Source organism: Onychostoma macrolepis, chromosome 05 (genome assembly GCF_012432095.1).
Source record: "Onychostoma macrolepis isolate SWU-2019 chromosome 05, ASM1243209v1, whole genome shotgun sequence".
Taxonomy (NCBI): Eukaryota; Metazoa; Chordata; class Actinopteri; order Cypriniformes; family Cyprinidae; genus Onychostoma; species Onychostoma macrolepis.
Window position 1 is genome coordinate 5,432,086 of NC_081159.1, and position 15,554 is coordinate 5,447,639.

Sequence of the window (15,554 nt, forward strand, 5' to 3'; positions counted from 1 at the left end):
CAGTTACAGGGTTCAAAACCTTGTGTTTTAAAATTAAAATAGGTCATTAAAAGTTCAAAGCTGTCAAAAGGTACACCTATTGACTGTATTTTAAAAGGTACACCTTTGTATCTTATTTACCCATAAGAGATACTTATTTGTACCGTAAAGGTACACATTAGTACCTAAAGTGTATATTAGTATCTAAATGGTTCATTTACATTTTAAAAAGGTACTGCTCCGGTCACAGCTTTTGTGGAGAAGTATTACGGAGTATGATGCAGCACGCCATCAGTGAAGTTTTCAGGGACAATATTGTTTCTCCGTAGAGAGAGTGAGTCAACGGTTTCAGCACTTCAGTGGGATGCATCCGAGCCATTATGCTCCAACGCACAACAAAACCCCAGTCTCTGCAAATAATGCGCTTGCAGCGCGAACACACAAAACACTAAGGATGATGGTTTGAGCAACATGAGTTCAAGGGAATGATTCAGCTGATTCATGTTTTAGCTGATGGCAGTGATTCCGTAATCATCTTTAATGAGAATAGCCAAACGCCTGTCTGTCCTCTAGAAGGGGTCAGGTTAAGGATAAGCATGTTGGAACACCATCAGTTTAGCCAATAAGAAATGATGAAATCCCTGTCATACATGGGCATCACTGATCGGAGGCGGAAGTAGAGTCTGTAAGTCTCCGTATAGAAATGGCTAAAATTTACAGGAAATTTACAAACCTATTGTGAGGTATGAACATTTTGCACATCGGATTTATAATTTGTGACCCTGGACCACAAAACCTATCATAAGTAGCACGGGTATATTTGTAGCAATAGTCAACAATATGTGGGTGTGGGTCAAAATTATATATTTTTCTTTTATGCCAAAAATCATTAGTATATTAAGTAAAGATCATGTTCCATGAAGATATACCGTAAATACTGTGTATCAAAAATTAATTTTTGATTAGCAATAAGAACTTCCTTTGGACAACTTTAAAGGCAATTTTCCAGATTTTCAAATAGTTGTATCTCAGCCAAATATTGTCCCATCCTAACAAACCATACATCAACGGAAATCTAATTTATTCAGCCTGCAGATGATGTATAAATCTCAATTTCAGAAATTTGACCCTTATGACTAGTTTTGTGGTCCAGGGTCACATTTGAGCTGGCATAATATCCCCTGAAGCTGAGTCTCTCATTTCATTTTAAATATAACATCCACACAAAACTTTTTTAAAAACATAGAAGAATCATCTACTGAACCAACAAAGTGTTAAAGTCACATTTGTGACAATTACATGTGAACACAAACAAACAGTGTAAGTTATGAATTGTTAGCCTGTTTCATTTATTTCTATATTTGATGATATTTTGGTTTACTGTTCAGAACTTAGATTTATTTATTTTTTTACCATTTGGAAATAAAGTGCAAGGCATAATCATTTTTAAAAAGTATATTTGATATATGTAAAAAATCTAAAATGTCCGGTGTGCTTTACACAGTTTAGGGACAAACTGTTCTGCAAAAACACTGAGTTGCAGGCTTTAAAACTAAATTCATTACAACACTCCCCTACTACAGTCTAGCATCTACCTGCACAAGAAGCATGTGAAATCAAATGAAAACAAACCATGCAAAGGAATGTCACAGGTTTAACACCAACGTGTTTATAGCCTGAACCTCGGATGAATGGGGTGTGCAATAAGGCATGGCCTCAGTATATGACCATTCAGGTGCAACTGCCTGGATACATTGTTTGATCGCACAATACATCCATACTCTTACAAATGTCCCTCAATAGCAAAAAATGTGTAGTGTGCTTATAGGTCAATAGATGATAAGTGGCTTCTCTATAATAGACCAGAACTGTTAAACATGAGAGAAACCAGAGACGGTGTAGGATGGTGCAGAGAAAAATGAAAGATGTGAGAGGCAGCAGGACATGGTCGCCAGGCACCTGTGATCATCGGAGCGTCTCATTGCGATCAGCTCGAGGACACACCTCAAGGAAACAAAATACGCGAGCATTCTTTCAATTCTTTTATTTTGTCCGGGTTTTATCCTCTCAACGGAGGCCAGAGCCGCGTCATCGCCGGCCTAGCTTGCGAGCCTCGTCCTCGACCGCGAAATCAGCGTGCGCGTTTGACACCGATAAACTGCGCACAAACGATCATGTCTGTAAAAATAAACGAAGCGGACGCACGCATGCTTGCGCGCGCGCATCCCGGCGCTTGACTACAAAACGCCGGTCGCTCATAATCAATAAACGAGAAAACGCGGACTCGCGTCAGAATCAGCCACGACGAAGCGACGGAGGCAGAAAACCGAACGGCTTTTGCGCAAGCACATGCGTCGCGCTTAAACCAAAGGTGAACAGCTTCTAACGGACTCCGTGACACATTTAGGAGAGCGCAAAATATACCAACGTCATTGACATGCCCGAGGCGGCGCTGAGGTGCTGGGTATCCCCCTCTGTCGTGCGCTTGCTCCATCTCTCCCGTTTCCATAGCACTGGAACGGTGCGAGTCTCTCCGCGCAGGCGGATGGAGAGCGGCGCGAGGGGGAGCGTCCATTAACTCGCAGCCTCCCAGGTGAATAAAACGAAGAACACTTCACGATGCCGAGATGCCACTTCGCGCTTTCGCGACCTCTGTTCTGCTTGTGTGTTTCCACCATCTCTAAAAAAGAGCCCCCCACCCCTCCCCTCCAGCTTGTTTTTTTTTTTTCTCGTATCCGTTAACAGAGACCGTCGTTAAGCCAGAAGAATGGCGCTCACGGGAGCATCACAGTCAGCCTCACCTTCATCATCCTCAGGGTCAGTCCCGGTCCTGGATCCGTGTCCTTTCCGCAGGTTCGAGCCCCCGACGCCAGCTGCAGCCCTGTATCCGCGCCCCGTGAGCAACGCGCGGCGTATGGAAGAGAAACGTAAGTCCGGTTAGACGCTGTTCTGTTCTCACGGCGAGGTGGGAGTCTGCGTTTCTCTCTCTCTCTCTCTATGAATAGAGCTGAAGTATGGGCGGTGCTTGTGCACACTGCACACACACACACACACACACACTGAGGAGCCAACCATCAGTCAAAAGAAGGGGTGCTTCACTCTGCTATTGAGGAGGCTACAAACATTACATAATCAAAAAAAAAAAAAAAAAGGATACAAAATAATGCTGAACTATTGGCTTTTGGGAACTCACATCATCATCATCATCTCAGTGCAGAAAGGAAAATGTCCAATAAGCAAAAAACAAAGGAAAGGCATGGACAAAATTGCACGCTGTTTTACATCATTCAGAGGCAAGCAGGCAGCACCTTTATATCTATTTAACACAGCCTGGCAAATATATACAACCCCTGCAATGTGTCCCAAAAAGATCCCATCTCAAAACATCGCATGCAAAACAATCCTAACTGTTGGGTGGGGAGGGACAACTCTCTCAACTGAAATTTTCGCTATTCTAACCAGTTTTAATAAAGTTGTCAGATTTAACCCCTATATATTTTTTTTTTCTTGCGTTTCTTGCGATAGACCATGTTCCATTTTTCTTTAAAGTAAACTAATTTGTTTTTTAACAAACACTTCAATGGAATATGACAGAATAGAGCTACGTTTATTTTTGGTGAAATCAGAATACATTCAACATGCAGGTGCTTTTTTGAATATTAATCTCAGTACTTGAGATGTGTTTAATTATGCAGCATGCAGACAAGTACAGTCCTATACAGCTTTCACTGATGATCATTTGATTTTTTTTTAAAGGGACATCATTCATTTTTAAATAGTTTTTTATTATTTAACTATCATAGGCAGGCTTAATGTAATATGATACTGAAAACATTGATCTCATGGGTGATATGCTGTAGCAGATTACCCTCTGCCATCAGGCATAATTTGAAATCACACAGACAACAGATGCACATACACAGCCACACAAGAGAGGAGGAGCTAATATGATGTTTGAATCACTGCTTCATTTCTATAGGCTGTGAGATCAAGTGCCTACTGTTCAAAAGTTTGGGGTCAGTAACATTTTTTTTTAATGTTTTTGATTTTCTCTTATGCCCAGCAAGCTTCTTTTTTTTTTTTAATCAGAAATACAGTAAAATAGAAATATCGTGAAATATTATTACAGTTGAAAGAAATAGTTCTTTCAAATGTAATTTCTTCTTGTAATGGCAAAGCTGATTTTTCAGCATCATTACTCCAGTTTTCAGTGTCACGTGATAATTCAGAAATCATTCTTAAATGCTGATTTGCTCCTCAAAAAACATTTCTTATTATTAATGTTAAATACTGTTGTGATGCTTAATATTTATTTGAAAAATATGGTAAAAAAAAATTTCAGGATACTTATAAATAGTGTTCAAAAGAGCATTTTTTGTACCAGTGCCTTTGATCAATTTAATGAATCCTTAGTGAATAAAAGTGTTAATTTCTTTGAGAAAAAAATCTTACTGACCCCAAACTTTTGAACAGTTGAGCAGTATTTTATTTAGATATTGAGCAGTCTTATGTTATTTAACATAAATTGTAATTTAACTAAATTATGTTTAAATTGTAAGGTTTTAGGTTTTCAACATTTTGAGTATTTTATGTTTTTTTAATAATCATGTAGCTAACTAAAATGCATTTTCTTAAATATTCCACGTAGTCTCTCAATATGAGGTGCATAAATAATTAATAAACTAACATTAAGGTCATATATGGATTTGATTCACACACTGATAAAAATGTACACCTTAAACACACTGCAAGTCATTATGCATAAAAGTGTCTGCCAAATGTACAAAAAATGTTGTTTAGTACAGGCTTATTATATCACACTGCAGGAGCACTGTGTCAACTTTCCATGTAAATTCCTTGTTGTAATACTTGAAAGCGAAGCCAAAACATCTATCCAATCGCTGTCTCCATCACCCTTTTTTAAAATGATTAAGGGGCAAATGAACCAATCTCAAATGCCTGTACTGAGACAGAAAGACACACAGAACACCAATCCAGCGGTGCTATTCTGTTGTCAGAGTCTTTCTAGCTGACATTCACATATATATTTTTGCTACATTATGCAATGAAGCAGGAGAGATGATGTAACGAGCATTCTGGGGATCACAAGATCCCTCTCCCCCCCGATTTCCCTCTGTGTGTCCCGAGGTTTTCTGTGATGAAGCTCTTGCATACGTAAGAGTGTATTCATAGCTTAAAACCAAGGCAGGACAGTGTGCGAGTTGGGATGTCACTAATGGACTCAATGTTTGGGGGCATATGTGTGTGTATAACAGAGAGGGAGTGGGTGTGTATGTGTATAAAAGCTTTTGGAAACAATATGTCCTCTCCGGCTCATGCAGTTTTAACCTTTAGGCGTCTTATGTATATATATACACACACACATGCACAGTCCTCATAAGCTTTACCTCATTCCCAAGGCACTATTTATAATAGTGTATTTTGTGGCATATGTGTGTGAGTCATGAATAAATCAGATGAGAGCTCAAAGTTTCATAAATAAAACATGGTGCTATACTTGCTATTATTATGTGGAATATATAAGTGAAGTCCTGCTCTATATCTGTAGATAAAAGGAGGTTTTGAAGTCTTGAGCTCCAGGCTAATGACATTTACACAGGTATGAATAATTAGTGATTGTTACTTCTTTTATATTACTAAAAAATACTAAAATATATGTAAAATCTAAAGTATACTATTAGATAGCTATTAAGAATCTTTTTTTTTTTTTTTAATATAGCGCAAAGCAGCACACAAAAGTACAATGGTACTTTGATGTAATGCATAATGATACTAAATGATCTCCATAGACACTGCTTATTTACAGGGTTCTCCAAGTTTTCTAAAAATACAATTAAAATTATAGCTTAAACCTAAAATCTAAAAAATACTATTAAATCACTATTAAACATCATTTCTGAAATATAGTGCAAAACACTACTCAAAACGGACTTCTGCTGTACAATTGCACTTTGATGTACAATTATGCTAAATGATCTCCATATTCATACACTATTTGCATGGTTCTAAATTTTGTTCTAAAAATATTAAAATTATATCTTCAACCAAAAATCTAAAAATAGCTTTTACTGTTTCAAATTTAAATTACGTCTAAAATAAAGTGCAATTCAGTACATAACAGTACAATGACACTTTGATGTATATATGATCTCCATATTCACACACTGCTTATTTACTTGGTTCTCCAAATTGTCTTAAAATTGTCTAATATGTAATGTAAAGCAGTACACAAATGATACATCAGTGGTACAATGGCACTTTGAGGCATATAATAGTACTAAATGATCTGCATATTCATACACCGCTTATTTACATGGCTCCAAAATACTTCATAGAATACCATGGTATTACCATAATAGTGCTACTGTCCAAAAACATGGTACTGGCACCAAGTCCAAAGGAGTTGTTTCTTGTTAATAGCTTTTCCCTCTCTTTCAAGATGAAGAAAAAGAGACAATCGCAAAAATAACAACAGTACAAGCTTGTTTATGCAAACTCTCCAATACCCATGTGTGTGTATGACATCTGGGATGAATGCCAAGGTTGTTAAGGGAGTGAGAGAAAGAGACTGAGGGCTTATGTAATATACTCTCTCCTGAGAAAGACTCATCACACAGCTCCGTGCCAATGGAGGAATCGTCAACATGCTCACACAAACCACGTAGAAATAGGTCATATTGAAATCTGGTCACTGTACGGTTCTGGTTGTGGGCCAAAACTAGTGTGGATCTTGTGGGATACACCTTTCTTCAAATGTCCTTACACTGTGTGTGCACTTGTAACAGAGTTCAGTAAACCAGCCATCTGTTTCACTTCAGACAAACAGATGATAATGTCAACATGACAGTCATTCCCAGTCAAGAAAAACATTTCAAAGCGCAGAGAGGGCAATAAACAAACTCTGGACCATGTGGTTTTATTCTTCGTAATACAATATTGCCATTGCATAGCAACCATGGGAGTGCATCCCGCAGTGATGCGATGGAATGCTGCATGCTGATTGGTTGAGGTCAGGATAGAAGAACTGAACAGACAAGCTCATCAATGTCAATCAGTGTGCTGCAAATGCTGTTAAAAAGTTCAACTTTGTATCTTTGTCTCCATAAATCCACATCAGCAAGTTGTGCACTGTGACTCACCTGCATCATTAAGCTTGTAAGTTGTATTAACAACATATATGCAGTCCTGTTGTTTTAGATGTGTTCTATGGCGAGAGTGCCCCCTAATGCAGTAGTGGACTAGCACACGAAAAATCAGAGCAGAAAGGGAAGTTTTGTTTGTCGTGTGGTCTTGCTGTTGTGCATCACAATATTCTCTTGCAGATTTTAAACATTAAGGTTTTTTTCATGTGTTCCTCATTTGCTTTGTATAACAGCAAATGCTAAATAAGTGTAAATGTGCAAACTTGGCCAATTTTGTACTAAATTAATTGAGCGATATAAGATATTAACAAACTTGTTTGAGAGGTTTTGCACACAGTGTTTGTCATCACATGTAAACATAGTAAGGCCCACAGATGGATACATTTAAAATGAAATGAACAACAAGATGGTTTTAAATGATTAACTGCTTTTTATGTTTGATGATGTAAAAAACAATATTGAAACTATTTATTGTGAACGTAGTGGTTAGACACAATCTAACCAGTAGAGGGAGCCAAAACCTACTGTGACGCTCAAGTGATCGCCGATTCGTTTTCATATAATTTACATACTGACACGTATAGGGAAAAAAAGAAAAGCGAGAGCGGAGGATGGAAAAGACAATATGACACATCAATTGCTGTCAGTCACGAATTGCCTACATTTATTTTGCTCTTCCCAGCTCATAACAGTAAGACGTGCACGACAGCTTCGACCAGTTTCCATGACAACTGGAGCCTCCTTGACTTTAGAACGGAGACCACCTGTCAATCAAATACAGCACCAGCTCTACTAATCAGGCAATGCCTAATAGCTCAGGAAAAAAATAATAAGGCACTAATGCTATTTCACCTATAAGTGCCACGTCTAAAATGCATTTGCCCATCAAAAACAGAATTACAGTGCATGACAAGCTTACACAGTTTGCTTTAAGCCATAATTTTCCATTTCTCTTTTGTCAAAATAGATATTAGTCTTAATAGATCAAAAAGAGTTCAATTTTCTCACTAACATATTAAGACTGTGTCTGTTTTCTGCTAATCCTAAAAAAACACTCACAGTACAAGAGTACAAAAAAAAAAACATCCAAAGTAATGATGGTCCCAAATACCAGAAGCTCTTCAATAAAGCAAAACATATTTTTTAAGCACGCTCAAAAAAATATTTTAGGGTTTACTGACACTGCATTCAACAAGGCCAAATAATGATCTAAAGCTGCACTATTAACAAATCATCTGCCATAGGAAACTGCAGCACTTCAGACGGTACTAAAAAACACTCACAAACTTGCAGTACTGATGTCCATTAAGGGTTTATTTCCAGTCAGTGTTGATTCCTGTGTGGAAACAGATTGTGTCCAGGGTGTGACGTGGTTGATATGTTTAAACCTTTTGAAAATGACAACACTGAGGCTAATGAATGTCGAGTTTTACTGAGATGTTCTAACATTCTTTGTCTGTGTATGTACATCCTTGTGTATTAAAATACAAAACGGGGAAAAATGCTTTTGGTTTTTCTGACACCACTAAAAAATGGGGTATGGAAAATCAATCACAAATGTACCAAATGCAAGAAAAAAAGAACAAAACATTAATTATAGAACAGCACTGGATTTATCTGCAAGGAAACACGAACGTTGATTCATTCTTAAGAGCTGAATAGATGCACTGGTAAAAATGGTAAGTGCATTAATCAGACTTTGGCATTCTGATGAGGGTAATGATCGTGACTGTAGTACAAAAGCACAGAACAATCACATAACGTCATTAAAGGCTTTACTGACATTCTGTCTCAAATGACTCAAGATAGTACCCTTTGATTATCAACTACACAGACCATATTTACTGAAGACTTTAGGCCAGATCTGACTTGAATGTACGCAGAGAATACTCAAATATGCAGATATCCATACAGTTAATACAGTACATAATGTAATCCCAAACAATCACATACTGTTTAGCAGCACAAAAGGAAACAAACCAGATTCTATACTCAGATCCTTAAACCTTCAGTAAATAAAGGACAGAAGTGTATCAAGGAAGCCGGCCAAAATGCCCCATATTTAACAGGCATTTTTCCTATGAAAGTAGCATGTGCTATGCCAAAAACAAAAAATACCATATAAAAGAAATGTGTGACTAGCTAAACAAGATGTTTAAAAAGTTCCAAGATATAAACATTAAAACATACAGCATATTTGAGATTAAAAGAAAAAAATGTTGTATTAAAAAGGATTTGTTCAAACGGAGTTTGATACGTGAACAACATTCTAAGATGATATTGGTTTCAATGTGCTAATGAAGGTTTTCATTCTTATGCTAAAATAAGTCATTTATAGGTTGTCGTCTTTTTGCAAATATAACTAAAACATATCCAAAACCAAACGGATCAATTTCAATAGCAATCCCTGGCTACATAAATGCAAAGCAATATGGCATCTATATATAGACAGCACCTGCTGAGTAATGCTGTAACAAATACAGGTACAAATACACGTCCTCTTAAACTCACAGAAACTAAAACATAGCTCAAAAACTACACAGTACATCACAAAAGAATACAATAGCTTATCCGGCAGTAACAGCAACTACAGTGTGTGTGAGTGGGATACAATTCAAGACTGTCAGTAAACATCCAGCATCGTCTTTGGTGACGAGACTTGTCTATTTGTATTATTGTTTTACTTGGAGTGGGAGAGATTTTTTATAATTTGGGTGGTGCAGGGGTGAAGCCACCCTCAAGTTCCCCCCTACGGTTCTTTATGGGAATTTCTCGATGGTCTGCCGACTGCTCAGAGCGAAGGTGGGGCACACCTTGAGTGACCCCGACAGGACGATTCTTCCACTGCATACCTGTAGGGGGGTAACTGCAGGGGTAAAGCGCATCTCCTCCCCCAAACAAAATCTCCCCATCACCATCGGCTCTAGCAGATCCAGGGAGATTACGATTACGGCAGTTGTTCTTTAGGGGGAGATGTGAAGGTCTTACAGTTGATTGGCCCACGTGTGACAACTTCGCTTCTTGCTGAGCAGAGTTGGAGGACTCAAAATTCCGCCCATAGCCCCGCCTCCAACTATCAACAGTGACCCTGCAGGGCTGTCGCGGTAATGCCTTATCACTACAATCAGCAGTCCTACGCTGTGAAAACGCAGAGTCACAGTTGGTGTAAAGTTCACTCGTCTGAAACTCCAGACTGTCCGTGTCAAGAGAGCGACTGCGACGGTTTAGTGCTAATGGGGCAGGGACGGGAGGACAAGGTCGACCCAAACTGAGGTGGCGAGGAAGACTAGCAATGCCCCAAGCGTTACTTAACAAGAGACTTTGTTCGTAGGCATCAAAAGTACGCTGGTCACACTCAGCAAAAGCATCTTGCTGAAGGTAACAGCCATCATCCTCGAAGGGTTCGTAAGGAGATGCCAACTCTTCTTCCTCCTCCTCAACAAGCTCGGTCTGCTGCTCACATTCACCCTCGTTCTCCATATCGACCACGTCGAACGTGACAATGGCAGGCAGGGCACTCAGACTCGGCCCGAAAGGAGAACTCGACTCTGAGCCATCAAGACTCTCAGTTGAGTTGCAGTAAAGCCGAGTGTTCTTTGTGAAATCTACGAGTGCTTGGGAGAAGCAGACCATCAGCTCTTCTTGAGACTGACTGCAGCCTCTGGTGGGTAGTAATGGGCTCTGATTCTCAGATTGAGGCTGGCGTCTGGTTGTCTCAGCGACATGTGGACTAAACCCTGAATCTGCAAACAATGGAGTGCCCTGGATCTGACCCCTGCTGAGAGGGACTGGCTCTTTTACAGGTTGGGATCTCGGTGGCGATTGGGGATAGCACTGATTCATGGATTCTTCCAAAGCTATCTTACTGTTGCCTGTGGAAAGGCTCGAATCATCGTAGAAGCAGTCTGTGTGGAACAGAAGCTGATCTTTGGATGGGCTTCTGAGATTCTGGAGCTCGCAGCACAGAAGGGCATGCTGGATCTTGCTCAGACGCTCCTCCTCCGTCTCCATTGATCCTGTCTCTAGGGCAGAGGATGCCAGGGCGTACAGAGGGTTTGTTGGACTCTTATCTGCGCCAACAAATGAATGGGCATCCTTGGGAGGAAGAGCAGGGCTGAGTAGACGATCGTCAGGTTCAAAAAGTTCATAAAGGGCATCACCACTGTAGCTGTCCCGTGGAAGCCTTTCCTGGTGTGGACGCTCTCTACTCTCGTCCTCCATACCTGGCGTAGTGGAGTCATAGTATCCCTCATCGCTGTTGGGAACCGACTCCTGCCGATCGCTCTGTGGGCTCAAGAGATCAACAGGAGTGAGGGCCGTTTCTGTGATTCCCAGTGGGCTGCTGTTGGAGGTGGCACGGATGGAGCTGATTTGCTGATCGGGAGTAAGCGAAGGGCTATCCGAGCCCATGTCTGAGGGGACATAGCAGACTTCATTACTAGTTTCAGATTCCCATAAGCTCTGCAAGTAATCCGCGTCTATCTCATCGGGAGTTGCCATCTCTTCCCCTCCACCTTGATACGTGACAAAACACGAGCTCCGTTTTCCTGCGTTTCGGCTGCCTCTCTCGGCAGACACCGAGCTCTCGGCGACACTGACATCATCCTGGTCTGCGATGATGTCTCCGCAACCTGTCAGCGAATCAAAGCTTTTCAATGACGAAACGTCACCGTAGATTAAGTTTTCAGAGGAGCAGGATACAGCAGGAGGCTCCCCGTCAGGAACGTCCACATTCTGCTCAGCTAAACGGTCCAGTTCTGACTCGGCACACAAGGGTTGATGATATGTCGTCAGTCCTTCCCGTCTCGCATTTTGTATCTCCTGCCCCTTATTCTCCTCTTCTTTCGCTTTCTTCCTCTTATCCACCTCCACTCTGCTCCTCCTTTTCTCAGGCACTAGCGTTACATCTTTCGTACATTCAGTGGCAGCCAATGGCAGTTCGCATTCACTGCCTGTGGATTGATTAGGCACATCTGGCACCAACTCTTCGCTACGGTCACTGACGCTCGACAGGGCACCAGGCACTATTTCGGCATGGAAGCTTGAAGACATTTCAAGTGCCTCGCGCTTTTCTACTTCAACATTTTTGCTTTTCCTGTGTCTCCGAATACTGTTGAAAAGACCCCGAAGGCCTCTGCGCTGTCGTGGTAGAGACTGAGACTTCCCGTGATCCTCCTGTGATTTCTGAGGGTCACTGGAGGCGCAAAACTCAAAGTCCCCTGAGGCCGCTTCACTATTACCTCTGCCTAAATCTTCCCAGCCTGCTCTGCTCACCCCATCGTATGTTTGGCTCTTCGTAACACTTGTTTTTGATGACCCCTTTCTTTGACTTCTGCCACGGCCACCGAAAAAGCTGGGAAGAACACAGATGCTCTTCCGACCACCAAAAAACCTGAAAGCCGTCTTCCGTATTTTCACAGAAGGGGGTGACTGAGGTTGAGGGCTGTCATGGGAAAGAGAGTCTGACTGTGGACCCCCTACTGCACCTACAACCTCACTTCCCGTGGCGGTCTCCATACTGACACAGATGACTGTGGCTAATGGAGCATGTCTGTAGTAAACACTCCACCCTGAGAAGCAGGCTGGATGGTATGGGGACTGTGTTTATCAGACATCTTGTACCTGTGAAAGAAACAGAAATTAAGACGCATCATTAATAACAGTCAAAATAAGAAAAAAACTAAGGCACATATTTATTAATAAACATTTACAATAACAATTTATTCAAATACTGAAAATTGTATCTGTACATCTATGTTTGAGAAGCCTGATTGCACAAATGCCAAATATGACCTTGAAAAAAAAGGTTTAAACTTTAAAAGAATAGTGCACCCAAAAATGAAAATTGTCATCATTTACTCACTCTCATGTCATTCCAAACATGTACACGTTTCTTATGTTGAACACAAAAGATGATATTTTGAAGAATGCTGGTAATCAAACAGCTGATGGTCTCCATTGACTTCTATAGTATTTCTTTCCCTACTATGGAAGTCAATGGGGACCATAAGGGTGAACTATCCTTTTAAGCACTGAATTACTTTTTAGGGCTTTGTGATACAACATAACACAAAGTATAATCCTGCCACCAACTCAATCTCGGTTCGTCCTGAACTTATTCAGGTATATACTGAAAATTGGTCTTTCAGTATCACGGTTTACTACATAAAGCATATTAGAATGTCCCAACTCATTTAAGCTAGGTACACTTGTGACCAAAATTTTGTTTTACAGGTCTAAACAAAGTTGTTGGTCTGTTTTAGTACCGTCAACGACAAAATGAAAGTGTAGACTGTGTTGGTTTGAGGCAAAACATTTTATATTGGAGTATAACAGTAAACAGTCAAACTGGTTTAATCAGAGTTTCTCCCTGTGAAATATTAAGTCTGTGTCAAAGTTCCATAAATAGAAGCAAGTAATATCAGACAAAATTCAAAATTAACTACTATAATTGGTAAATATAAATACTTGCCTCAACACACTTGCCAGGAAGTTTCTAGTATGACTAGTAGAACCTCGATACGCTTGTTCAGGTGCGTTTAACTGGGGTTGGAGCTAAACTCTACAGTGGTCCTATAGGAGCAGGTTTGGACACCCCTGGTCCATTATGAATATATTAATAACATTCATTGGGCTCATTTAGACCACATTCACAAGTAAACAGTCGCAATTATGACAAGTGAGAAAACATAATGCCCAAATGATTCACCATATAAAATTTCTATAAAAGTTCATTTCCATTAAATGAAACCAAAAATAAATGCATGTTTTACCCTCAATTATATTTGTAAAACAATACCATATATGATACTTACCCGTTACTTTATCATCTTTTAATGGGCATTTGCATTGTTGTATTCCCTCTGGTTACAGCCATCGCCAAGAACAAAATGTTCTATCATGCAGTTTATCTCTGGGCAATGTACTACTGAGTAAATTGCATTTGCTCATTTAGGCGTGCGAGTAATTCAAACAAAATTTGTTTTCTTAACCACAGAGGCAGAAAGGCTAACCTACAACAATACAAAAACAAAATCGATGACAGTACAGTGTTACAACCTGAATGAGTCCTGCAATGCTACACATAACGTGAGTGATGTTCCGCTGTATTAAACCTAACGTTACAATCAAAACAAAAGCTGACTGAAGCCAACGGGCCTGAACACTCACCGAATGTGCATCATAACAAACAAAGGAGAAACACATACAGACAGCGTGTAGTTTAAAGAACTACACCCTATGGACCAATTACACCAATTACTGCACTAAAAATGTTACTGGCATCGAACAGAACTTCTATCAAAAGACTACACGCAGTGTCCCCAGCTGGACACCATCACTGCGAATGAACGCACAACTGACGCGCGCTAGCCCAGACGCTAACCAGCCCGCGTCCGCTTCACCGATATACTCATGATTTGCATACGCAAACAGCTGTTTCTGCGCGTACACTCACGTACGTTCACAGCCAAAGAGCGAATAATGCACACAGATAGAAACATTAACGATACTCGCCTTATTTTTCCATCTTTTCCGAACGCGCGTGCAGTGATGTGCTCTGTCCTCGCGCAGCGCTGCAGGAGCTCGCGGCTGTGATTCACTTTGTTCATTGAGCGCTGGAGCGGCTGGAGGCGTTTCCGTGCTATGTGCATTTTGGGAAGTGAAGTACCATGGTAATGGTATGTCTACTTCAACGTACTGCCTTGGCATGCACTATAAAAGGCAGTGACAGGGAAAAAATGAATAAATAAGAGGTCAATTGTAAAAGTACGGTAATAAAAGTCATAACAGCAATAGGCTATACAATAAAAAACCCTGCAATAAAATAATATAATATACGCAATTAGCACAATAAATGCTCTGTTGGAGATGTAAGCGAGGTGTAAACCAAATATGATTTTTGTTGCAGTAGATACAAGCCTGGCCAAAGCCCCAGGGGTCCACAGAAAATTTGTGAGAGAGAAAAAAAAAAAAGATGATTTTACCAAGCGTATTTTAGGGGATGTCAAATTTAATGTTGAATTTTAAAGTTAACCACCAAAATAAAAATGTTTTTAAACTATATTTATTGTGAAAAGTACAATGACAAAAGTCAATTATTTAATTTTGCTGCCTTTTTATTTTAGAAAGGCATGAGGGGTCCTTGGCATCAAAAAGTGTTAAAACTAAAACTATGAAAAATATTTTGTTCATATAAATAAATTACATAAACACAACTGAAATAAATGACCTGAACAGAAATAAAAATGAAGCTAAATATTTTTTTAAATAACAATGACTAAAGCTACTAAAAGTTTCATTAAAAATGAATTAAAACTGAAAATCTAAAAAAATTAAAGCTAATATTTAGCTAAGCTAAATATTGATAAATACTATAACAGCATATAAACAATGCAAACATGACACTGGTCT

At 39.8% G+C, this 15,554-nt stretch overlaps 2 protein-coding genes across 7 annotated transcripts in view; both read right to left on the minus strand.

The window, feature by feature from the left end:
* arhgef9a (Cdc42 guanine nucleotide exchange factor (GEF) 9a) overlaps positions 1 to 2,996 on the minus strand; it is a 32,159-nt gene extending 29,163 nt beyond the window's left edge. For 2 of the 4 annotated variants that reach the window (XM_058775148.1, XM_058775147.1), the window contains exon 1: positions 2,408 to 2,645. In XM_058775148.1, the coding sequence (XP_058631131.1) occupies positions 2,408 to 2,554 (147 nt within the window). In that variant the 5' untranslated portion in view covers positions 2,555 to 2,645. Of the gene's footprint in view, positions 1 to 2,403; positions 2,646 to 2,780 lie in introns of those variants that run through there. The other 2 variants (XM_058775150.1, XM_058775149.1) reach the window with 2 other exon arrangements.
* Positions 2,997 to 8,438: 5,442 nt separating this feature from the next.
* amer1 (APC membrane recruitment protein 1) lies at positions 8,439 to 14,807 on the minus strand. 3 transcript variants are annotated; one of them, XM_058777136.1, is made up of 4 exons: positions 14,313 to 14,568; positions 13,958 to 14,155; positions 13,615 to 13,739; positions 8,439 to 12,764 (listed from the first exon to the last, which is right to left on the minus strand). In XM_058777136.1, the coding sequence occupies exon 4, from the start codon at positions 12,657 to 12,659 to the stop codon at positions 9,846 to 9,848; it is 2,814 nt and encodes a 937-aa protein (XP_058633119.1). In that variant the 5' UTR covers positions 12,660 to 12,764; positions 13,615 to 13,739; positions 13,958 to 14,155; positions 14,313 to 14,568; the 3' UTR covers positions 8,439 to 9,845. The 3 variants fall into 3 exon arrangements, with proteins under 3 accessions (XP_058633119.1, XP_058633118.1, XP_058633117.1); XM_058777135.1 differs by lacking the exon at positions 13,615 to 13,739 and having other exon boundaries at positions 14,313 to 14,567; XM_058777134.1 differs by lacking the exons at positions 13,615 to 13,739; positions 13,958 to 14,155; positions 14,313 to 14,568 and adding an exon at positions 14,658 to 14,807.
* Positions 14,808 to 15,554: the final 747 nt, after the last annotated feature.